The following is a 26,866-nucleotide window of genomic DNA, read 5'->3' on the forward strand; positions in this document are numbered from 1 at the left end:
TAGTAGTAGTAGTAGTAGTAGCAGTAGTCATAGTAGTAGTAGCAGTAGTAGTAGTAGTAGCAGTAGTCGTAGTAGTAGTAGTAGTAGTAGTAGCAGCAGTAGTAGTAGTAGTAGCAGTAGCAGTAGTCGTAGTGGTAGTAGTAGTAGTAGCAGTAGTCGTAGTAGTAGTAGCAGTAGTAGTAGTAGTAGTAGTAGCAGCAGTAGCAGTAGCAGTAGTCGTAGTGGTAGTAGTAGTAGCAGTAGTAGTAGTAGCAGTAGTAGAAGTCATAGTAGCAGTAGCGGTAGCGGTAGCAGTAGTAGTAGTAGTCATAGTATTAGTAGCAGTGGTCATAGTAGTAGTAGCAGTAGTAGTAGTAGTAGCAGTAGTCGTAGCAGTAGTAGTAGTAGCAGTAGCAGTAGTCGTAGTGGTAGTAGTAGTAGTAGCAGTAGTCGTAGTAGTAGTAGCAGTAGTAGTAGTAGTAGTAGTAGCAGTAGTCGTAGTGGTAGTAGTAGTAGTAGCAGCAGTAGTAGTAGTAGTAGCAGTATTAGCAGTAGCAGTAGTGGTAGTAGCAGCAGTAGCAGTAGTAGTAGTAGTAGTAATAGCAGTAGTCGTAGTAGTAGTAGCAGTACCAGTAGTAGTAGTAGTAGTAGCAGTAGTAGTAGCAGTATCAGTAGCAGTAGTAGTAGCAGTAGCAGTAGTCGTAGTAGTAGTAGTAGTCTAGCTTACATCAAATTAGGAAGTAGGGGTGGGGCAAGTATGTTGCTACGTTGGGGTCACGTGCGTCGGGTGATTTCAGGTTATGAAGTGGACTAAAGTACATTAGGAATTTCTTCGTTCGAAAGAGTTTGACAGTTTGTATCAATCATTGCTCAGTAACTGTAACCATGGCAACAGGTCACACTTACTACTTCCTTCCGGATCTCTGCCAGCTTCTTCAATTCCTCCTCCTTCGCTTCAAGTTCTGTCCTCAGGAGTTGAAGTTCTTCCTCTTTACTCTATAATTAATAACAAATCTGGTTCAGAGGAAGTTCTGGTGGATGTGTGGTAACTTGGCTAGAAACATGATTACCATGATGATGATGGTTATTATTGTTATTTTTGATATGGGGCTATGCTGAACACAAAAATACGCAGTAACGGAATGGAGCTTCATAAGCTCTCTCGTAACTGTAACCATGGTAACACATCTTCACTTACTTCTTCTATCTGGCACTTCATTCTTCGCTCCGCCTCCAAATCGTCTCTGAGGATCGCCAGCTGTTCCTCGTATTTCTGTAATAAAAACAATTCTGGGTTGCAGAAAGCTCAGTTAGGTGACGCTGACTTGAAACAGCGGCTTTCATGAAGGAAACAAGCTGATTGCCTGGTATACGGTACATCATCCGGAATACAGATAACAGATACAAACGTTAATGTTTAGATGGAGGCTTCCAAATAGCGCATCTTATCCAACCTATTCTAAGATGTTAAAAGAATGTTATGATCAGTTCTAAAGAAACTGGTCATCTGCTGGAACATCTGGATTTTCATGATGTGCTCATAAGAAATGGATCACAGATCAACTGCCATGGCCTACCAGTGTATAATACGGATTTTGATGATATGCCAGTTTCGTCCTTCCTACGAGTAACTCATGTTGAAATAATTCTGTACCTACTCTATACAAGAGTACCTTACGTACTGTAAATTCAATCTTCATTTCTGCCCGACCCGAAAAGATAAAATTACTCAGACATATTATCTACTGTCCGTTCAAGTGGATTTGTCGCAGGGTCGTAGAAAGGGGGGGGGGATCACGTAACAGTTAATTACTTAACGAGGCCCTTTTATTTAAGTTATTTTAAAGATTTGTATAATATTACATAGACATCAAATTTCTAACAGAAATTAATGTTCTCAGAAAAGAGCTAAGACAGCCCAGCTACTAGACTTTACAGAGGGGCGAACAGAAGCAGGTGGGGGAAACCGGGATGCGACTTAAGCAAACGGACGACAGTACCTGTGCGAAAATATGATTCAATATTGAAAGCTCTTTCGTCACTGGAAAACGAGAACATATACTAACCCAGTACTGCATACGCGGCCTCGGTTCTGTCTGGAGAACGGTTGGAAGTTTAGTAGTAGAGGGGGTGGGAGTGAAGTACATTAAAAACTCAGGTACAATAAAAATTGAAGTAAAAATAAAATGATGTCCCTGTACATAAAAATCGAAACAATTTTGAATTGCATTTTCATAGTTATGAACAAAAGGTATGAATTCTTTAAGACTGTTTGAACCAAAATGCAACACTGCTACAGTATTTAATCACAGTAGTAATTTAGGCCCAAGAATATGTAGCACATTTATATTTAAATATCCTAATCTTATCAATTCTAATAGTTCTAGTACTAAATTTAAAAAGTTATTTATGAATTTTATATGTAATGAAAAATTGTAAATTTAAATTTATATATTCTTATTGTGTAGTAGACGTAAACAAATTGTATTATATATTCCTTAATTTAAATTCAGGATCAGAACACGAGTTCTGTTCTTTCATGGGTGTGCTAAGTTTTATCTGTGTTGAGCCCAGGGATTATGATGAGCAATATATTTCACTTTATTTTAAAGTAACGAAATCGTATTATTATTACATGCTTTACAATGAAAGAGCTCGCTTCCTGTTTCGATAGATTACAGAGCACAGTTTAGTTAACGTCAGCATCAAAGCACAGTCCAGACCTTGAACAGGCAGAAATGTGTACGTTTGCATCTTGCATTTTACTCGTATCGCGAACTCAGCTTAGCAACAGCTGACTTATTAGCGAAGATATAGCTTCCTTAGCGAGACATTTTAATTGGCGATGATTTCGAAATTCTGAATTTCCATTGGTCAAATCAAAAAACAGATTCAGTCGTGAAAGTTCCTTGAATCCATATTGTTTTAAGTAACGACCGGAAACGCCGATTTAAAAGAATAGTTAATAAGTAGAAGCGTGGCGTTTGGCGAGTGCAACACCGTTCTTTTAGAGGATTCGCGAGTGAAGTGGCGTCACTCCGTACGCCACAAAGGACGCGGTTCAAGAGTTTATAAAAGGACATGAAACGCTGAAAACGCGGTCATTAGTTATTGGTCATGGAGTAGCACTTCCAACGTCCAGGAAGGAGTCCTGAATATGGCATCGTCAGAGGACAGCACCAGGGTTCGCCTTACTATTTATTGTAAGTAAAGTCATCAGATCATTCTTTAAGCTTTTCATTTAACTAGTTATCTTGATACTTCAGAATTAACAGAAATTTTCATACTTTCCAAATCATTGAATACTCAATATGTTATTTTCTAGTAAATCGATATTTTATTAATAAACGTAGTACTAGTGAATTTCTACACTTGTAATATTTCCGAAAACCTAAGATCACATTCATAGTAGGAATCCTTCCTTTCCACAAGAAAGAACCGTCTATAAAGTATAACGCAGTGTTTGATTTGTTTGTGTTATTTTGATAGAGATTATAACTCGCGATTATCTCAAAGATAAGCCATCCGCCCTTGTCGTGGAAAGCGCCACGACAAATTACTGGTGTCAGATATGATAGAGCTCAACAATAAATTATGGTGTCAGAAATGGTAAAATAAGTATTGATGTCAGAATTAATATAGTATAACAAAAAGTTGGGGTCAGAAAGGGCACAGAATCTGTACATATTATATTTTGTTACAATTATTAGCATAATAAATACATTTACATTTAGCCTACATTTACATCTACTTACCAAGAAAAACTGTGTGCTCAGTGATTGAAAGAAATCAACAGAAATTCTCTGATAACTGTAACCATGGTAACAGCTTATCACTTACCGCTACTTCCTGGCGCCGCTTCTCCTCCAGTTGATCTCTGAGAATTAACAGATCATCGTCTATTGACTGTAATCAAAACGAACAGATTCAGAGGAAGCCAAGTTACATTGTCTGGATGCATAAGACTGTAAAAGAAGCCAGGGAACAATGATGGCTACGATACAGACGGTGATTGTGATATTGGTATTAATGATGATATAGTAGCCTATATTTCAAAAAGAGCACCTCTGTCACACGTTACTATGCAATAAAACTAATTGTTCTTAACTATGTAACTTAATTACATACTGGATCTCAAGGAATCACTTTGGTAAATGTAACCATGGCAACAGTTCAAAACTTACTACTTTCTGTTGCAGCCGGTACTCGCACTCTCTCAAATCATACTCCAGCCTTTCCAGCTTTCTTTCATTAAACTGTAACAAAAAAGACTGTTTAAGCGGAAGTGATAATTTGAGTACAAGTACAAGATTTCATGAAGGCAAAGTGACAACTATCATAATGATGATGCTGATGATTATGCAGTGCTCACAGCACAACTACGCATTGAATGATCGCGGCTCAGGATTGTCTCTGATAAGTGTAACCATGGTAACAGCTCATCACTTACTTCTTCCTCCTGGAGCCACGACTTTTTCTCCTCCTCGTGTTCCTGCGTTAGCTGTTTGATTTTTTCGTCCTGTAACTGTAACAAAGGCGGGTTCAGACTAGCTGTCACTCAGCTGGGTTTCAGTTTGACAGAAATACGTGTCTGATTATGAACTAATAGAGAGTAACAGACACAATAAACAACTGAAAAGAAATCTACTATAAAGTGGGTACCGGTGTGACCTGTATGAAAAATGTATCATGGGAGGACTTTAAACTTTTGCAAATATGGACCACTGCAGGATGAAATATCGATACCTTCCCATACCACATGCCTAGAGGATAAAAGTACTTATATCTTTGAAAATAAACTAAAAATTTTAACTCGCCACTCTATAGAAGCAGAGAGAGACACGATGTGAGCTTTGGCAAAGTTATGTACTTAATAGGCAACAGTTCCGTATAGTAGCTACACAACACTGCATACTGAACAATTAGCAAAGCAACATATTTCGCACAACTCGTGGCTTACGGGCCATCTAAAGCATGACCTTCATCCCTTTGAGGTCGACTTCTTATATAATGACATACTATTATAAACAAAAAGCAGTTAACGGATATCTCAGTCATGACAGCGTTATAAAATATCAGAAAAAACTACGAACTTATTAAAATATCATCAATTTGTGCAAAGCGCATCGGAATTTGGTGCAAGTTTAATTGTTTTAATATTGTCCTTAGTTCTAATTGTATTTAATTAATTACAACAAGAACATTTTTGTCCAAGGAGCATATGTTCGCTGCAAGAATAAATCTTTTAAAATGTTTTTAAATGATGTTGTATGTAAATAATTAAAAAGGGATCATTTGGTCCAGGGAGCATCAGTTTTCAGTGCAAGAAGAATTCCTCTAACATATTCCTACATTACTCTTGAATATATTATTTAATAAATCGCTTCAAGCAAATTAAAAATATAGCGTGGATTGTGCACGAAAATGATTTTTGTAGTAGTCCCATTGTCCATCTATGCTCACGTCAATCCGACCAATGAAAATGATCCTGATATATAAATATCATGTTAGGAAATACAGGAAACAAATAAACTCATATAAGTAATAGAAAATATGTAGACAAGCTTTATGGAATAATTGACAATTAATAAATATTTGTGTATATATTTGCAACTTCATTTCATTTCTCACTTTCATTCGAACACGAAATAACGCAATTCAATTTGAATCAGGCGTCAGTCCAGTTTGTGGTGTGGTAGAATTTCTAAGATTCAATGGCTATAGATGTAGTCATGCCTTGTCTTTACCTTTCTAGGTCGCTCACTTTCTGAATGGAATATAGCCTGCATACAAATAAAAGTATTGAAAGAATCCTTAACAACTGCTCTAAATAATCGTGATTAATTTACATTCTCCTAACTGTAACTATGGAAACTACAGACAATTGAAGATCTCTTACCTTTTCTAAATATTTGTACACTTTTATGAGTTCTTCCTGTTTGTTTAGCAGTTCCTTCTCTTTCGTGTTCACAACTCCCATCCCCTCAGATTCCTTGTTCTTCTCCGCTCCTTTGCCTTTCTTTCCTGTTTCCAAGTCGATTGAGGATATCCTGTCCTGCACCTCATTAAGGTTCTTCACCTCTTCCAAGAGAGATAGGACTTCCTCCTCCAAGATCTTGACTACATCCTTCAGCTTGGGGATTGAAATGGATTTCGCCATCCTGCACAGCCCAAATAAGAAATACGAATCCATAATTGCAGAACAATCATTAATTAATTATCTTCAAATATAATTTGTATTAAGTTGTGACCTTGCAGTGAAACGTAGGCCTAGTTCATATTGGCTTCAGGCTGCAATGAATGTGCAAGGAATGAGTGGGGTTTTGGCTGTGAAGGACACAGGTTCCTGGCTAGAGCTTCCCTTTGTTTCAGCTGTGAACAACTTGTTCTCTGACTGTGACAGAAGTTATCGTACTCATCTGCATGCCTAGATACTGTAGCCTATTAGTTTCAGAATATCACGGTTAGATTCGTTCCCATGCATAGGTGGATAGGCACAAACAGATCTAAATTCTTATTTCGTAGGTATACATTTAATGACGTTTATTGACTACCTTACAAATACTGAATAATTTCCCTTACGTCTGGAGTAGAGATGGCCTACTGTTTTCTCGCAAACATAACATTGTCCTACAACACGTTTTAATGACAGAATTGAGAATTCATCGTGAAATAAATATGCTAGATGACTGAAAAAAACTATTCTGTTAAGTTATCCTTTCCTGCCGATCAATTTAAAACGTTTATACAAAATTCAAGAGAATACGAAAAGGATTATTGCATATCGACTTTAAATATTATTTATGTTAGAAAAATAGGGTGAACAACTTCTGATCAGAAAAATACTGGAGATTTGATCACGATCAATTTAGAGCAATTTTTGTGGTGTGAAACCAGGATTTGTTGACGGAATAGTTTATATTAAATAACATAACTTCATATATATATATATATATATATATATATATATATATATATATATATCACCTCTGATTGATGTTCTGGCTAATACGTAGGCCTATTATCAGGCAGTACAATCACTTGACGATATGTGTCAAAGTAAGAACAATTGAAGGGTTTGCCGGCAAAGGGCGTATACGTCAATATGGCGAATTGAGATACATGCAATCTAAGATTTTAAAACACACCTGAATAAAATGTTATACACGCACTTAGCTCTGTCCTGCAGGTATGTACAGTACAATCAAAACAAAATTTCGCTACTATAATTATTCACTACATTTTAATCCGTTTTCCCGAAGAAGGGCGTAGAGGTCTATCCGCCTTTCTTCCGGCAAAGCCCTCAATTGTTTGTATGCATATGAAGTCTGATTAGTGTAATATGTAGCTAGTCGGCGATGTATGCAATGGAGAGGGAAAGGAACTGACCACCCTACCCCACTATCTCCTGGCTTAGTTGACACATGAGTGATGCTTTATAGTGTCACATTTGAGGTTGCAACCCGTCTTCAGAGCGTTGACTAAATAACAACTATTTAATCATCATATTCTACAAATATGAGTAATGCCTCAAGGTTGTGTATAACAATATTTAAAATATGCATGTTCCTTAGCTTCAATTAATTTGTATTTTTCAACGGGATGCCGCAAAACATTTAATTTCTTATCTTAGTGTGCAAACTGAAAAAAGAACTCTTTACAGACAGGACTACTTGCATACAGCTACACTAAATACCACACGCAGTGGTTCCCAAAGTGGGGGTCGCGACATACTGGGGGTCGTGTGAAAAGCTGAGGGGATCGCAAGGTGATTTACAAAATATAACAAAAGAGACATACTAATATACACTGGGAAAGTTACTGATCTTGCCCATAGACTACAGCGTGTTTACAATATCTGCGTTCGTTTCGTTTGTAACATTAGAAAATTCGATCATGTAACACCGTCACTAGAATTGTTGCCTTGGAGTCCACTTAAAAAAAGAAAATTCTTCAACTCTCTCTTATTACTATTTAAAATCATCCACACCTCCACACCCTCTTACCTAGCATCTCGTTTTGTTTACCTTTCACTACCTCGAACCCGGTACATGTACCTTCTCTCTATTCCTCTGCACAGAACATTCTTCTACTCATCATCTTTCAGCATATCTCTTCCATGCCTCTGGAACTCTCTCCCTGACCATGTCAGAGACTGTCGGACAATATAAAAATTTAAATTTAAATTAAAAAATCACATTCTAGTTCATGGAATTGCTTGTTGAACACCTGTCAGGTTGCGCAACTTCGGCTTAACCCATGACATATAGTAAATATTGTAACTATGCTGTTGTAAAATTGACAATTAATACGTAATGTATTTATTATTATTATTATTATTATTATTATTATTATTATTATTATTATTATTATTATTATTATTATTATCAATTATCACTATCATCATTGCTATCTCTGTTTTCTTTCTTTTTTCTTGTATTAGCTCGATGAGAGCTCTATAGTGTCCTTTTGATTCTGTTGACCCTCTATAGGGCTTTAATTTAAAATGTATTACTTTCATCAGTGTTTGTTTTTCTTTTTTGTATTTATATGTGCTATCTGGTAGGATGGAAGAGAAGGCCTTATGGCCTTAATCCTATCAGATTAAATAAATAAATAATTATTTATTATTATTATTACTATTATTATTATTATCATTATTATTTACTTACTGGCTTTTAAGAAAGCCGCAGGTTCATTGCCGCCCTCACATAAGCCCGCCATTGGTCCCTATCCTGAGCAAGATTAATCCAGTCTCTATCATCATATCCGACCTCCCTCAAATCCATTTTAATATTATTCTCCCACCTGCGTCTCCGCCTCGCCAAAGGTCTTTTTCCCTCCTGTCTCCCAACTAACACTCTATATGCATTTCTGGATTCGCCCATACGTGCTACATGCCCTGCCCATCTCAAGCGTCTGGATTTAATTTTCCTAATTATGTCAGGTGAAGAATACAATGCGTGCAGTTCTGTTTTGTGTAACTTAGAAACATAAATATTAAAAAATGTTAAACATAAAAATAAAATTAAAATGTTCCAGTAGTTATAAAGTAAGAAAATAATTAATGTTATAAATGTATCTGCTCTTGAGAAAATATCTGAACTCTATATTCAGAAACTGTTACCATTTTCAATTTCTCATTTTTGTTTTGATGACAATCATACACTAGGAACTTATTTAAGTACGAACTTGCAAATGCTATAACAGATTAAAAATTAATTAATTAATTAACTAGTGTATGGTCTTCGGAAAAGAGATGTAGTTTCAACATTACATCGGCAAGTACATGTCTCAACCAGTCCAGTTTTTTTTTTTTTTTTTTTTTTTTTTAGACCCAAGATGAACATAACTGTCTAAAAACGGATTCAGTAAGGGAATTCGGGGGAATATGGGCACGTGGGGAATATGGGCATTATTAAGTTTTCATGTCGAAACTCTTGCAAAGAAATAAGTTTCTTCGTTAATAACGGTTAGTATAAAGTGAGAGTATCGTAATGGTTGCTGTACGATGAGCGCTATGCAGTACTGTCTCGTATTGTTGTTAAAACAGCCATCTAAGTCGTGAGTATTGATTTCCAATTATACTAAAATTTCACAATACTTATTTTAGATATGTTATATGCAGTAGATTACACATGAAGTTTAGAAAATATTTTAAATCTAATAGTATACATACAAAATACACATCTTGAACTGCCGTTTTATTGCGTCAGAAGTTGTTTTGTGAATAGTTTACGGTAGTGCCAACTGTTCAAAGTAAACCCTACATGTCGGGGTAATATGGGCGCTAATGTTCGGGGGAATATGGGCAAGCATTACAGTTCATGAAAATGACTCTTCAATCTTGATGAAAATGGCCTACAAACGATTACAAGAGCGAAAGATGTCATTGCACCCAAAGCACACAAAGTGGTGCATTGCATTTACTCTAAAGAAAAGGACAAAACCATTACCCTTGTGGCCTGCTTCAATGCAGCAGGGAACTACTTTTCTCCAAGTATCATTATAAATGGAGTGAGGACAATAATGACTGAAAGAAGAGCTGCCTGCTGCCAGTAAGTTGTACTCCAACAAGCAGTCTGCCTACATTAACGGAGATACGAGGTATAATCATTAAATTCCGAGACCTGTCCCATAAGTGGAAATAAAACTACCTAATTTAAATGTGGCTGCCATCACCTTCAAGGTAGTCCTCTTGGGCAGCTATATACTGATCCCAGCGTGTCTGCCATATTTAGAACGCCTCCTGGAAGTCGCGTTCTTGAAGCCTCCAAGCACCTTCTGCGACTCGCGTTGGATCTCCTCCACAGTGCTAAAACGGTGACCCTTTAGCTTGAATTTCATCTTCGGAAACAAAAAAAAAAAGTCGCAGGTGGCCAAATCTGGTGAATACGGGGGTGAGGAACGACGACCATCTCATTAAGAGTGCAAGACTGGAGTGTTGCGAGAGCACTGTGAGCTGGAGCAGTGACGTCATGGAGCATCCATTTGTTCTTTGTCCAGAGCTGTAGTCATTCATATTCAAAATGGACGTGAGGATCATTATGCACAATTCGTCGAATTTTTTCGACATTTTCGCCAGTGTTGCACGTGCGTGGTCGACCTGGCATCTCGTCGTCCTTCAGTGATGTTTTGCCATTTCTGAAGCACGAGTGCCACTCGAAACATCTCGCCTGAATCACTGCTTCATTCCCGTAGGCTTGCTTCAACATTCCATGGGTTACGGTTGCCGATTTCCCAAAGAATTTGACGTTGGCTCTCTGCTTCAGTTCCGAGTCCATCGCATTTCGCAAGTGCGCGGATGCACGTGCTAACCAGGTGTAACACAGGTTTCAATGAAGAGAGCGCTTCGAAACTTCGTGTCGCGTCTTTTCAAGGTCGTCTAGTGTCACTTCTGCGAACGCGTGTCAATCACGTGATCCCTTCGCCCACAGCAGACAAAATCTCGGAATTTAATGATCACAGCTCGTATATTTTTTGTCAATAATCACGAACTTCGTTGCTTATTTCAACATCAGTAAGCATGCACCTGCGATTTTGATAGTAGATGCACGTGATTCACATAGTTGTAATCCTGACACTCTTAACTTTGCAGTATAAAATGGATTATGCATGTTTTGTCTTCCTCCACACACTACAGCCTGGCTTCAATCAGCAGATGGAGGTCTGTTTGGTCCTCTGAAGAAAGCTTACAACAGTAGTGCTACAGCTTTCTTCAGGCAACATAGGATACATTTTACGAAGGTCGAGTTTGCTTCCATTGTCAAAGAAGCATGGAACAGATGTGTCAATGTATGTCTGCTGTAAATGCCTTCCGAGCTTCAGGCCCTTTTTCACTGCACATGAGTGTCATTCCTGATTTTGTTTACATTGGCACTGCAGCATCGGGTGACAAACCTACAATTCATACAATTCCTTTAACTGATTCAAATGTATTAGAATCTCCAAACGTCATTCATCGCCAAAGAGTCACATCATCTGCCAAAGGCGTTACGCAATAACCATCACAAATTGTATATACAATATATAATATAGTTAATACAGTTATATTTTCAAGTATTTTAAGTGTTTTTCACTTCTTTCAGTTGAATATGATTCACATCATTAATGCCCATTTTACCCCCACACTCGGGGGAATATGGGCAAAACACATTAACTTGCATTTTCCAGTTTTACTTGTATACAATTAGGAGTAAGCAGTTAGGATTCTTATATAATATAGCTAAATAGTTAAGAAACATATCCCAGCTGTAAAATTATTTATTAGAAAAACCAGAGAGATATTGCACCCGAAATAGTACTAAGGTGCCCATATTCCCCCGACTTCCCTTATCCAGCTTTGAAATAAAATGATTGTTTTGAGTTTCTTCAGGAAAATACTCAATAACGTATTGTTGAAAATTGAGTAAACTTTATTGCGTGTCCGTAAAAACTAACTCATTAGTGTTGTATCATTTAGAAGTATGAAGCTAAATATTCCATGACTTGTTTAATGCATTGGAATGAGTCAAACTTTTTTTTTTTTTTTTGCCAAGTGACGTCGATCAGAAATCAAGTTTCCTTATTAATCCGTCGATTTTGTCTCTGGCTGTTATGTTAACATTTTGGTTTTGCAAACTACTATTCAAAGTGTTTAAGTGTTCAAAAATATATCAGCAAGAAAGGCTAGCCTGAGAAGCCAAAGAGAATTGGAGAACAGGTTTGCATATTCCGATTTCTCACCTTGCAGGTACGGAATATTAGAAGTTGGGTGATGGCTTTTGTGTTTCTGTATATTTATCGTTCTTTTCGTTTTTTTAAGAATTTGCACATTGGAATTGAGTATATGTACGGTAATGGGTGGTCGTGAACATTTGTGTTACTCAAAAGTGGTGCGCGTCTCGAAAATGTTTGTGATCCACTTCATTACAAGACCGCCGGAACAGAACTGGGTTTGTGTTCAAATGTAACGATAAGCCGAAAACAATGAAGGAGCGGCCAGAGAGAGAGAGAAGAAGAAGAGAGCGCGTGATTGCTGCGTCTAGTGCCGTGATCTTGTCTGCGTAACACAGGGAACACCGCGCTATGTGCAGTCAAACAGTGCGAACATTTCTTCAACATTCATGGGCAAGCGTCACACTAAATATGCTAGATTTAAACTCCAAATGGCTAAGTTGACTTCATGAGCCACCAGCTGCACCGGCCCTCTCTACAAACGGAGGTGGTGGAGGGGGCAAAGTTTGGAGAGGATCCCTTCTCTGCACACCGGGTTCGACTCCAAGGCAGGCCGGCTATTAACACGCAAAAGACGGATAACACAGTGTAACGCTTCGCATCTAACTTCCGTGACGTCATTCTTTACGTGCACGAATGACGGGAGTGTAGAGCATTTGCAAGATAAATGTATGAATATGTGACCCGTTGAGAGAAAAGGGACCTAAATTCGTAAAAGGAAATTTTACAGGAGAGCAAAATAACGAATTTACGGCGTAAAAACTGCATTTCCATGTTTTGACATCTTGCGCTCCTGTAGGCTTTTTATATACTAAACTAGGACGTAGTTTTATACAGTGCTTCTTAAATACCTAATCTTTCTTTTAGTTGCTAAGAAAACAAGTGAAAACTTTAATTGCATTTTTCTCGAAAAGTACATAATGTAATATCAACATTCAATACGTAGGCCTAATATATTAAAAACTATAGCACCTAGAAACATGAATTTTTTTAATGCTCAGAATTTCATTCTCTTTTTGAAACCACAAGAAAAAAAAAAAAATTAAAAATCTGACTTTAGGTTCCATTTGCTACAACTAGTCATATATGCAGAAATTTAGTTCACAGCTCAATGTTTCCATGGTCACTGGAATTAAAGGAAAAATACTTTCATTTTCGGAACTGAATTATGCTATGCTTAAATATCGAGAGTCATATTGTGGCTTAGTGCTTCTATTTTCGGAACTGAAATATGCTATGCTTAAATATCGAGAGTGATATTGTGGCTTAGTGCTTCTATTTTCGGAACTGAAATATGCTATGCTTAAATATCGAGAGTCATATTGTGGCTTAGTGCTTCTATTTTCGGAGCTGAAATATGCTATGCTTAAATATCGAGAGTGATATTGTGGCTTAGTGCTTCTATTTTCGGAACTGAAATATGCTATGCTTAAATATCGAGAGTGATATTGTGGCTTAGTGCTTCTATTTTCGGAACTGAAATATGCTATGCTTAAATATCGAGAGTGATATTGTGACATAGTGCTTCTATTGTCGGAACTGAAATATGCTATGCTTAAATATCGAGAGTCATATTGTGGCTTAGTGCTTCTATTTTCGGAACTGAAATATGCTATGCTTAAATATCGAGAGTGATATTGTGACATAGTGCTTCTATTGTCGGAACTGAAATATGCTATGCTTAAATATCGAGAGTCATATTGTGGCTTAGTGCTTCTATTTTCGGAACTGAAATATGCTATGCTTAAATATCGAGAGTGATATTGTGGCTTAGTGCTTCTATTTTCGGAACTGAAATATGCTATGCTTAAATATCGAGAGTGATATTGTGGCTTAGTGTTTCTATTTTCGGAACTGAAATATGCTATGCTTAAATATCGAGAGTGATATTGTGGCTTAGTGCTTCTATTTTCGGAACTGAAATATGCTATGCTTAAATATCGAGAGTGATATTGTGGCTTAGTGCTTCTATTTTCGGAACTGAAATATGCTATGCTTAAATATCGAGAGTGATATTGTGGCTTAGTGTTTCTATTTTCGGAACTCAAATATGCTATGCTTAAAAATCGAGAGTGATATTGTGGCTTAGTGCTTCTATTTTCGGAACTGAAATATGCTATGCTTAAAAATCGAGAGTGATATTGTGGCTTAGTGCTTCTATTTTCGGAACTGAAATATGCTATGCTTAAAAATCGAGAGTGATATTGTGGATTAGATGTTCTATTTTCGGAGCTGAAATATGCTATGCTTAAAAATCGAGAGTGATATTGTGGCTTAGTGCTTCTATTTTCGGAACTGAAATATGCTATGCTTAAAAATCGAGAATGATATTGTGGCTTAGTGTTTCTATTTTCGGAGCTGAAATATGCTATGCTTAAATATCGAGAGTGATATTGTGGCTTAGTGCTTCTATTTTCGGAGCTGAAATATGCTATGCTTAAATATCGAGAGTCATATTGTGGCTTAGTGCTTCTATTTTCGGAACTGAAATATGCTATGCTTAAAAATCGAGAGTGATATTGTGGCTTAGTGTTTCTATTTTCGGAGCTGAAATATGCTATGCTTAAAAATCGAGAGTGATATTGTGGCTTAGAGTTCCTATTGTCGGAACTGAAATATGCTATGCTTAAATATCGATAATGGATTTACGCCTAATTATCATTGCTGATGCAATCCTTGCTACAGGCATCCAACAAGGAAAACTCAGTGCGCAGAAACCAGCGGGCGTGACTGTCTCGCGCAGATGACGTATGCTCCCGTTCCCAGCATGCTCTCACGCCTACTGCAGTGGAGTAAGAAGGGTATAGCATGCGCGCCGAGAGGAGTCCGAGCTGAGTTTTGCTTGTAGGGTACCTATAATATGGCTGCTTCCCGTGTAATGAAGTTTGAACATAACACTGAGGAATTTTACGTGAAAAACATGTCCAGAAACGAAGTTAATATAACAGTTCTCTTAGACCTATCTGAATTCAAGATTTCGTTCTAATTTCTAGTGGCTAATCACTTACTGTTAGTGACTGGTAAATCCGACCCTAGAACTTGGAGAAGTTAGGGGTGAAAATTGCTCCCCACCCACCACACACTTCAGTAGCGAGAGTCTGTCAGTCAGTTTATGGTTGTCAGGTGGTCAGGTCCTCAGTCTTGCCTGCCTGTGTGTTGTACGTATTGAAAACATTTGGTCTGGTGATCTTTCGCTTTCGCGTTCTGTAATATATTACTAGCTCTTTAGTTTAGTTTTTGTTACAACAATTTAGTGTAGTTAGTGTGTTCTTCTTTATAATTGTTTCAAGTTTTTTAGTTATAATAAATGTCGTCTTGGACTTACTCACTCGGTGTTAACATCCGACTCCCTCTGCCTAGTTTGAAAGCGGGAAACTGATTTCAATGCCAGGCCTGATTTGATAATTACTGATGATGACGCGTAATGAACTTCTTCGTTACTTTAGCCCTTTGTCCATTTCTTAATGGTTCGAGGGAGTCTCGCTATCCTTCGGCCTGTCTTCGTACACAACTTCTTTCTTTGTCTTGTTTTATCTCCGCCTTAACCGACTTAACAAGCCAACGAGATGTAGGGGATGACATATCTCTCACAATACAGGACCATCGTGGAGACGTTACAGGACAAGTGCAAGACCTACCGAGTCCTTTGGCATAGAGATAAATTTCACCCCACGTCAGGAATGGAACCACGGACTGCCTAGTTGGGAAGCACATGTTGTTGTAACTACGGATCCTATGGGTACACTTCTTTCTCGTGAAAATTTATCATTGATTAAAGTTCTCGTTAACACTTTGTTTAAAACATAAAATTTACTCTGTCACATGTTAAAAGTGTTAAAATTGTTAAAAAGGTATTTACCTTCGACAGACGGCCCGTTTCGACGCTATTTGTCGTCGTCTTCAGTGTCTCTTGAACCACTGCTGATTTTGGCTCTGCGATGTGCAGTTGTCGATGGTAGGGGTGGGGGTGTGTTGCTCCTATGGTGGGGGTTGGTTGTCTGTATGCTATGACGTACTATGACGTCAAACAATGTGTGCGTATTAAACTGTAGTTGCGTATTAAGTATATATTGTGGGTGTGCTATTGTATTCTTATATATTTCGTATTGTTCTAGGATGTTTAATTGTGAACTTTTTGGTGTGATGTGTAAAATTTCCATATCTGTTTCTATATTATTGTAGTCATGATTATTGTCGATAATGTGATCTGCATAATTTGATGTAATGTAAGGTTTGGTTATAGCTTTAATATGTTCGTTGTATCTTGTATGAAAGGATCTTCCTGTCTGTCCTATGTAAAAATGTGGGCAACTATTGCATTTTAATTTGTAAACTCCAGTTGAATTATATATATTTGAATGTTTAGTGTGCTTATTTAAGTATTTCTGTGTTGTGTTATTTGTTTTGTATGCAATTATGTATTTTAGTTTTCTGAATGAAGTTGCAGTTTTGTGGGTATTCGTATTGTGATATGTTAATGTTATGTATTTATTCTCGCGTGTTGTTTGTGTTGGTTTGGTCTGTTTTTGTTTTGCCTTTTTTATTAGTGTGTCTATTATGTTAGGGTTATATCCATTGTCTTGTGCTATATATTTTATTGTGTTTAATTCTTCAGCGTAGTTGTTATTGTTCATTGGTATATTAATTAATCTGTGTGTCATTGCACGGAAAGCTGCATGTTTATGTTGTATGGGATGGTTTGATGAATTGTGTATGTGTGTTGTGGTTGTAGTGGGTTTCCTGTATATTTTGAATTCGTGTCTGTTATTTGTTTTGGTTATGGTGATGTCTAAGAAACGGGCCGTCTGTCGAAAGTAAATACCTTTTTAACAATTTTAACACTTTTAACGTGTGACAGAGTAAATTTTATGAAAATATATTGCTAGCTACTTTCACAACGCGACTTCTTAAAAGCATTATTTTATTCTATTTTTATAGCAAAGTGCTGGCTGGTACTTCCTCTTAATTTGCAGTTAGCTTATCGAAACAATTTTGAAATTACTGAAGAGTGTGATTAACTCGCAATTTATTAAAGGAGTATGTTAATTCATTTACAGCTGTTGAAAGGATTGCGACTGGGTTGGCATAACGTTTTCCCGTTACTAATTAAACTACATAATAGCGAACTAGTATTTACTATTGAGCTGTAGTTATAGTCATTTTCAGAATACCCTCAGATCGCTTTAATGTGTATTTGCTATTTGATATATTACATTTAGGACACTGCAGTCCAAGTTTCCAATAATGTTTTAATTACCATCCGTCACAAATGTTTGATGAAATAGTTAATTTCGGCGAACTAATGTACGTAGTAATTTACCAGGGCCTTGGAAATCTTTTCAAACTTACTTTCCTTCTGATTTTGTTGTCAGAAATACGTAATGTGAATTCGCCCCTTTCTTGCAATATGTCATTTTGGTTAATGTTTGAATTTTTCTTCATTTCTCGTGTGATTTATCTAAGGGTATCCAACCGTTCGTATAGGGCTGTTTTTTTAAAAAGCCCCCTTTTGGTAACAGAAAATAAGCAAGTAATAGTAAATAAAATATTTGAACAGGTTTATGTGTTCAGTTAATGGGATGGCTGTTATCAAATACAGCTAAAACGGTTTCTGAGGCTAATGTAATTGAAGCAACACCATTATGATTCACCGGTGAGTAATATGTTTTCTTTATCAATAGTAGCAGTAGCAGGGCAGTCTCTTCTCTACCCTCTACCTCGGTTTGTCACGTGTTTGTTGACAGCGTGAGGACTGTTAGAAGCGGAGTGGGTGAAATTCGTTACAGGGCCGGATTTACCAGTCACTAACTATAGATATTTTAGTGCACATGATTTCAATATTTTATTCCACTTTATGAAATGTGTGTAAATTTAAATTCAGAATATCTCTCAATATAAAAGCCAGTTACAGTCAAACATCAACAATGTTTAAGAATTTATTGGCATAGGCACGAAGAATGGACATCCCTGTTTATATATCCATCTGTACTGCGATTATGACGTGTTGCTTTATCTTCCCTCCTAAGTAACTTATATCAGCCTCAAAATAATCAGGATTTACTACCGACAGCTAAGTGCTAGGAACGTTATTCTTCTGCTTCAAAATGTATGAATAACGTATTTCTCAACACAAGATAATAACCACCACACATCCGAAGTAATATATGCTGACATGGGAATCATGAATTATGGGGTGCAGAGTCCCTTATCAGTTCCCAGTGATGACGAAATGGGAGAAGCAGGAATTTCAGCCCGTCATTCTTTATCAGTTCCACATTCTTGTTCCCTATATGATTATGGAAAAGAAAAAGAAGAAGAAGAAGAAGAAGAAGAAGAAGAAGAAGCTGTTGTTCACAGCCAGAACTTACCTTGTGAATTGAAAATGAAGTTATGTTAACACTGAGCGAAACGAAGAACGGTGCTACCAACAGTGACGGAGTTCTGGTCAATTCCGAACACAATCGTACACAGACTTTGTACACGGAGAGAAAAGTGAAGAAGTTCGAACCAAAAACCACTTGGTTGAAAACGAGAATGAGTAGTGATACAGCCCTGCTTCTGAGGAGTTATACAGTGCCTTATCTACCGGTTAACAAACAGCCAGATAAAGCTGTCAGACAGCTTACACAAGCAAGGAAGAGTGGATCATACAAGTGGCGTTTGAATACAGCCAATGGGAGGAAGGATTATTATTTTAAAATGTTGCAATGTAACGATAAGATATTGCAATGACTTTCATTTTAAAATAAATATTAATAAGATATCAGTAGAGATAAATCACGTGACAGGTACCACAAGTCAACAGCTTGTTATCCTGTCCAGAGGTTGCACAACAATCCACTCACCGTGTGATAAAGTTCTGGCTTTCTTAATTACTGCAGGAAATCTCATTTCTATGAACACATTTTCCTTCGCTCCTATTAAATACACTAAAACTCAAAGAATGAATGGCTGGAAATTATGTAAGCTTATATTGCAGATATGGAATCCGATGTCAACAACAACAATGGCCAAAGCCCAACACCGTAACTCAGATCAGAGATATATAGGCTAGGCCTACTTCCACCATGACGCACTATATGCATTTCTGGATTCACCCATGAGTGCTAAATGCCCTGTCCATTTAAAGTCTGGATTTAATGTTCACAATTATGTTAGGTGAAGAATACAACGCACTATGGTATCGGTAAAGTAAATAATTACCAAAATCTTGACACGTAACTTATGCAGATCTACATTTTTTCAAAACCTAATTTCAACACTGCCAGAGCCTTATACAGTTACAAGCCGGAGCATGGGTAAGTTTGGCAACGCAGAGTGGAGGCAGGAGATTTTAAAATGATATTGTGTTTGTTCATAACGCGTATTTTTTTCAATATTACTTAATGTACAAAGGTAAGATCAAGATTCGGAGTAGTGATGTAAATTTTTACGGGTTCGAAAATAGTGTTTTATTGCAATCAATTAGCTTTACTTCAGAATACGGCGTAAGTAGGCTACTTGCATACAAAGGCTGCCACTTAAAATAATTACAAAAAAACATGTTTTTATTGATAGTACGAAGGTAAGTAAATAAATAAAAAAGATATTCCTTGCACCGAAAATAATAAAATCAATAATGCAATAAAGACGTAAGTTCCTACGCAGTATTCTTAAGTTCCATTCAGTTAACAAATTTGTGGCTAGTAAATTGGCAATGTTTTGCCGCTTAATGTTGTTTCACCTCTGACGTGAAAGGTGTAGGATATCATATGCATTTTAATTTCATGTTATTATGTCGCGCTTTTCTATAAATATTTCAGATGTCCAGGAAGCTAGTTTTAGTTTGAACTTGGCCAGTCACCATAACAATACTGTTATCCTAAATTATTTATTATAAACTTTTTAAAATATAATTTTAAATAAATATAACTACAGAAAACAAGTTAAGAATGTAAATTATGCAAACAGGCCTAAAATAAAATGTAAACAGAAGAAACTATTGACATACCTATTATAATAAAAGTATGAGGATGTAAATACAGTTAACCCAAGTGAAAAAACCTATGAAAAAAATATAAAAAACATACGTTCAACATAATACGTAACAAAACGCAATATAATCTATTAAGTACATTTATGTGTCAATTAGCGTAAACTCAGTGAACTTTAAATCCTCTAAAAAAATACGAAGTGAAAAGAAACATGTTTATACATAATTTATTACAAAATAAATAATATTAATAAACAAACCTTGAAAACCAACAAAGTGATTATATGCATCTACAAATTATAGGTAGTTCTGACGTATAGCAGGCATTCCGAATCTTCAACAAAACTGCAACATTTATGGGATCACAAAACAGCTGTTTACAATGAATTTGAAAACCAACAGCGTAACTTTATTGATATAGCAGGCGAGACCCAACAATTTGACTAGAATTCTGATACACACAAACCACAAATAAAACTATATTTAATATTTAGTAGAATAGTCAATTACTTTGTCATCAATAACCTAAAAATTCCCAAAGACTGCAACCATTTTATTTTCATTTATTGTCTTGTTTTTTTTATCGCCAACACGCACATAGTTTATAATACATCAACAATTAACGTTTGGTATGACCACGAACATAATTCCATCAACACACACTTATACTGTAACATTAATTTACATTGGAAATCGGCATTAGCACAAACACGTGTTCTGTATGTTAGGCCTCCGGTTGACAGTTAATTACAGTGTTGCCGACGTATGGCTCCGGCTTGTAACTAAAGAAGGCTCCAACACGCCAACTACGTCTAACGATTTCCTGTTCCAGGCCAGATATGCAAGAAATGCCCTACTCTGTGAAATTTCTGTGATTTCATAGAAACAGGCTCACCGGGTATCAGTGAAGAAACGAAAACATTTTCAAATTTGTGTCTTTGGACGATTGCAACATTCCTGTGTGCCCTGTTTGATTCTCTTTTTCTTGCACAAAACAAGATGCATTACCGACCATATTAAGACTAATACAGAGCGAAAATCTTAACATTTTCAATGTCTTTAACGTAAGCTCCCTTGGTAGATATAACTTATATTACAGATCGTTCAGTTGTGTTGCCTGTAATGATAAGATGCATTAACTTTATATTCATAGACGCCGTTTGACTTCATTTTTCGTATATGTCTTTTTTAAACTTGGAAATTAGAATTCTAGGCCTAACTATTTCTCCATCACACTTTGTCGAACATTTATTAATGTAATTCCAGATCCAAATTAAAGCTTATTAAAATACGTAAAGCACACGGACAGCAAGGCTGAAATTCACATCGTAACTTAAGCTGGGATGCGAACTACGTTCTCTTGTTTATTACATCTGTAAGTTGTAAATCAGGACTCACTTTAAATCAGTTTCTTACTTCAGTCTTAACACATCGTCCCCCACGGGTTCGTAAACTACTTGAATTGTAAGATTTACAGAAAAAAAAATCTTGAATTATGACTCACCGCATCGAACGCAGGACACAACCGCACATGTCTCACGTCGCCACTCATGTAAACCGAGCTCAGGTTCCAACCACCACAGACAGAGGGCGGTTGTGTGTTGGACGTAGTTCAGGCAATCAGAATATACCGTACATTAAGATTTTTTATTAGATCTTAGATTAACTAATTGTACAAAGTACAGTTTTAGTAAAAAATAAAGACATTTTCATATAATTCATAGTTAGAAATGAGTTTCAAAAGTGTAGGCCTTATTGCTTCTTTATTAACGTTAAACACGTGTAGGCCTATTGAATTGCTCTACACGTCTCATATAGGCCCATAAATAAGTTGTAGTAATGTAATAGAAAACTGTATTTGCCTCAATTAAAGTTGCCACACTCGACTCCCGTCCTGGGATCTAGAAACTCCCCAACCCTGACACAAACAAAACAAATGAGCAACTCATCCCGCACGCTGATGCAGTGAAGAGGAATAAAATGCGCAATTGCGTCGACATGGCATTCTAGAATATACGCGGACTCCTCTGTAGTCGTGTCAGCACAACGCCAGACTTACACGTGCAAAATAAACAATATGGCAAAATAAACAATAAATGTGTAATGAAATATAAATTACAGAAAACTTTATTTCTCCTATACAGAATAAATTTAAATAGGACTATAACTTATAGCCCATGTGTAATTGCTTTTATTAAATTTAACAACAGACAATATTGAGAATACGGGGTGAATTTTTGTTAGGCTATTCCTGGTTACCAGCACCGCTATTTTATACGTTTAACACAATGTGAAAAATACTGAAAGATTATAGCAGAATTGATTTCTGTATTTATTGTTGTTCATTGTATTCTCGGAGTTTCATTCAGGAGTTGGAGCCAACTGTCATACCCTTATTCCAGGTTACCAGCACCGGTATTTTATACGTTCAACACAATGTGAAAAATACTGAAAGATTATAGCAGAATTGATTTCTGTATTTATTGTTGTTCATTGTATTCTCGGAGTTTCATTCAGGAGTTGGAGCCAACTGTCATACCCTTATTCCAGGTTACCAGCACCGGTATTTTATACGTTCAACACAATGTGAAAAATACTGAAAGATTATAGCAGAATTAATTTCTGTATTTATTGTTGTTCATTGTATTCTCGGAGTTTCATTCAGGAGTTGGAGCCAACTGTCATACCCTTATTCCTGGTTACCAGCACCGGTATTTTATACGTTCAACACAATGTGAAAAATACTGAAAGATTATAGCAGAATTGATTTCTGTGTTTATTGTTATTCATTGTATTCTCGGAGTTTCATTCAGGAGTTGGAGCCAACTGTCATACCCTTATTCCTGGTTACCAGCACCGGTATTTTATACGTTCAACACAATGTGAAAAATACTGAAAATTATAGCAGAATTGATTTCTGTGTTTATTGTTATTCATTGTATTCTCGGAGTTTCATTCAGGAGTTGGAGCCAACTGTCATACCCTTATTCCAGGTTACCAGCACCGGTATTTTATACGTTCAACACGATGTGAAAAATACTGAAAGATTATAGCAGAATTGATTTCTGTGTTTATTGTTATTCATTGTATTCTCGGAGTTTCATTCAGGAGTTGGAGCCAACTGTCATACCCTTATTCCTGGTTACCAACACCGGTATTTTATACGTTCAACACGATGTGAAAAATACTGAAAGATTATAGCAGAATTGATTTCTGTGTTTATTGTTATTCATTGTATTCTCGGAGTTTCATTCAGGAGTTGGAGCCAACTGTCATACCCTTAGTATTTATTCCACAGAATACAATTGAATGATAGTTCATGATAGCCTATATCCTATTTTGAGCAAACACATGCAAAGCGGAGAAAAAAGTGAGGGTTTTCAAAACAACTTTTTGGTAGGAATGAAAGTAGGCGTTTTCTGAAGAGCGTGAAATAACTGACGTTATACGACTAATTGCACATGCACTTTGATTCAATAGTGGGCCAGGTAAGAACACAATGATAGGGAATGTTCCAAGACGCACAAGTGCAATGGAACTACTTTGCAACCAGTTGCATAGGCCTAGGATATTTTACCCAAGCATTGCGTATTTTGCTAAAAATTATATAAAAATAATTCGTAATAACACTGCTAAAATTTGGATTATTTTATACATAGCGATCCATATAAATAGTTTTTTGAGCAATAGGCCTACTGTAGTCTCTAGTATATCACAATTGAAGGGCACACGGGAATAACGAACAAGGTCCATCAAAAATCGAAATTGAGTTAATAGTGCCATCTGATAGTAGAAGGGGAGTACTCTCATTTGGCTGCATTGGTTTTATGTAAGAAGGAAAATTGTCCTCAGTATTCTGCGTTAAAGTTTCTGTATACTTTGGAAGAATGAACAATGTCACATCCATCCCAAGAAAGAACGAACAATGTCTATTTTAAACACAGAAACTAATGCAAACAGCTTTTACAAACTTGATGTTAGAGTCATAGCACATTGCTGGTTAGTTTATTTTTACATATGCCTATACGATCTGTATTATACAATAATAATATTATTAAATAACTGTATGATGTTTAGCTGTTATTCCATGTGACAATAAATTATATTAATTTTCATTAGAACTACTTGTGAGCATAATACAAACAGCTGTACTATTCCAGTGTTCAGATGTCTGTGGTAGGGTATTGATTATTTCCTTTGTTATACTTTTATGGTACATATTGTAGTGTTTGTGCTTAGTGCAATTTATTTTTATAATTCTGACGTTAGAGAAAATGAATTATCCGGACCCATTCCATGTTCTGTAAATTCAAGGAAGAGAAAAGTTACAGGACGTCTTACAGATGCATAAAAAATTCGTGCTATGAGTCATATTATGGGAGAAGACTGTAAATGTTCTCGTTTTCCATGTTTTCAGAAAATAAGCCAAAGTGAAAGAAGCGATCTTATTAAACATTTCAATGAATTAGCATCATATGACACTCAAAATGCTCACCTTTCAGGACTAATTTCGGTACTTCCTGTGCAAAGAAGAAGATCCAGAAAAATACAAGCCGAAGCTGATTTTCATAATTTTTCTTACAGATATAAAATGCGAATAAACAAAGATTGGCAAAATACTGATGTTCCCGTTTGCTATAAAGCATTTATTGCTCTACGTGGAATAACAGGCAGACGTTTAGTCACTTTGAAAACGTCACTGGCTACTACTGGAAAAGCCCATACAGAAACAAGAGGTAAACATGGAAACAGGCCTCACCAAATGAAAGGGCAGATTTTATCTACAATTTGTTAATAATAAACTATACGTTTCAAGTCCTCAAACTTTAAATTTCATTTATCTCAAAATTATTCTGAATGGACTTTGTTCGTTATTCCCGTGTATTTTTTTAAGTACACTCTACTTAGAAATGTCTTTAATGAACAGAACTAGACTCTTGCGGAAGTTTCTAAATAGTCTTAAATGACCAAGTTGTTATTCTTTTCTCCTCTCTCTCTCTCTTCTTCTTTTTTTATTATCTTGATATATTACTTAATCATTTGTGTTTGTATGCCATTTAGTAGGACTTTGCTAATCAACATTTTATGTCTTGTAACCCACATGTATTCTCCTATTAGTATATTAACTGTATAATATATCTCAAGTAAATTAATCGTCCAATTTGTCTCGGGCATTTTAGGTCTTATAAATTGTGTGTGTGTGGGTGTGTGTGTGTGTGTGTGTATTCCCCTTATGTTATGTAACTGATTTTGATTATGTGTAATTTTCTACTTTATTTTATATATTATGTAACTGATCTTGACCATTTGTAATTTTATATTATGTAACTGATCTTGTCTGTTGTAATTTCCTACTATATTTTATGTAATTTCTAAGGTATTTGTGTTGTTTTGTAATCAAATTTTGTATCTCATATGTTATTGAAACCTGGTTGAGTGGAAGAGAAGACCTCATGGCCTTAACTCTGCCAGGCAAAATAAACCTACTACTACTACTACTATCCTTCAATTGTCGTCCATTGTTGATTTTGATATTGGCTATTATTGCCGAACAATTACTTCGCCGTAATATAGCACATATAGGCCCAAAGAAATTAGCGAGAGCAGTGATACCAACACAACACATTCCCGCTTGTTATTGTGATTATAATAATATTGCTGTTGTGTTGGTAGTACTGCGCCTGTAACATGGCTATCAATTCTGTTCGCCCCCAATTACGCAACACATCCAGGGTATTCGTCTCTGTCGATCCCTGGCCTTTCGCTCAGCGCCATGCTGAAACAACAGCTGCACAACTGGGGTCACGCACCAACTGACGGCAGCAGCTGACCAGTTCATGGTACCCCCAGCGTGCAGCGGCATGTAGATACGTCCAGTCAGATGGTCCTGCCTTCATATCTAGCCGAGCCCTGCACGTATTCTGGAGACCTCGCTGTACTGCCAGATGTAAAGGCGTGCAGATATGACGATCTGCGGCATTCACCTAAAAATTGTCTTTCTCTTTTTTTTTTTCGTGACAAGACAGCCCATGAAGTTCCAAGACCAATCAGTCGACTGTTAGCCTCATGTCCAAGTGCCTTATCAGTGTGGGCGATCATCCAACCAATACGGAGGTAGACTATAGTGTGGTTAGCACGATAATCCCCCAGCTGTTATTATTGGTTTTCGTAAACAGATTTCGCTACCTATCGTAGCTCCCCAAGTGCATTACGATGCTGGGTGGACAACGGTCCCATACACTGGCAGAAATTGTACGACAAAATTTCTTCTCCATGAGAATTCGAACTGGGAGTCTAGGAATGTTGTCTTAGACCACGATGCTACGGCGCCGGGCTTCCCTCTGTTAAAGAGCGGTTTGAACGACATTCTCTGTGCAATAACTTCATATACTTATAAACTCCACAGCACTTGTAAGGAAATCGTGTTGTATTGACATGCAATGTAGGAGAATGATCTACGGTATATAGGATTTCACTACAAGAAAAGAAAAAAAAAAAAACATTAAGCATATGGGTCTATTCCATCTAATGACCAGTTGTCATGGAAACGTCTACCTAACATATAGCTTCTACAGGGACATCATTTTTTAACAACATTTTTAATATTAATCTGGCTATACCTTTCTATTAACGATTGAAACAGGAAACACCCTTTGCTCCCCCTTCCACGACTGGTGTTCGATGATACTGGCGTAAAAT

At 36.6% G+C, this 26,866-nt stretch overlaps 1 protein-coding gene across 1 annotated transcript in view; it reads right to left on the reverse strand.

Moving 5' to 3' along the window:
* The window catches only part of LOC138712340 (golgin subfamily A member 6-like protein 1), a 37,278-nt gene extending 18,522 nt beyond the window's left edge, over positions 1–18,756 (reverse strand). Inside the window, exons 1-7 of the mRNA XM_069843997.1 lie at positions 18,564–18,756; positions 5,879–6,140; positions 4,430–4,504; positions 4,164–4,235; positions 3,820–3,885; positions 1,178–1,252; positions 886–975 (exon numbers count right to left, since the gene is read on the reverse strand). Coding sequence (XP_069700098.1) covers positions 886–975; positions 1,178–1,252; positions 3,820–3,885; positions 4,164–4,235; positions 4,430–4,504; positions 5,879–6,139 — 639 coding nt within the window. The 5' untranslated portion in view covers position 6,140; positions 18,564–18,756. The remainder of the gene's footprint in view (positions 1–885; positions 976–1,177; positions 1,253–3,819; positions 3,886–4,163; positions 4,236–4,429; positions 4,505–5,878; positions 6,141–18,563) is intronic.
* Between the last annotated feature and the right edge of the window lie 8,110 nt (positions 18,757–26,866).

The sequence above is a fragment of the Periplaneta americana genome, chromosome 2 (genome assembly GCF_040183065.1).
Source record: "Periplaneta americana isolate PAMFEO1 chromosome 2, P.americana_PAMFEO1_priV1, whole genome shotgun sequence".
NCBI lineage: Eukaryota > Metazoa > Arthropoda > Insecta > Blattodea > Blattidae > Periplaneta > Periplaneta americana.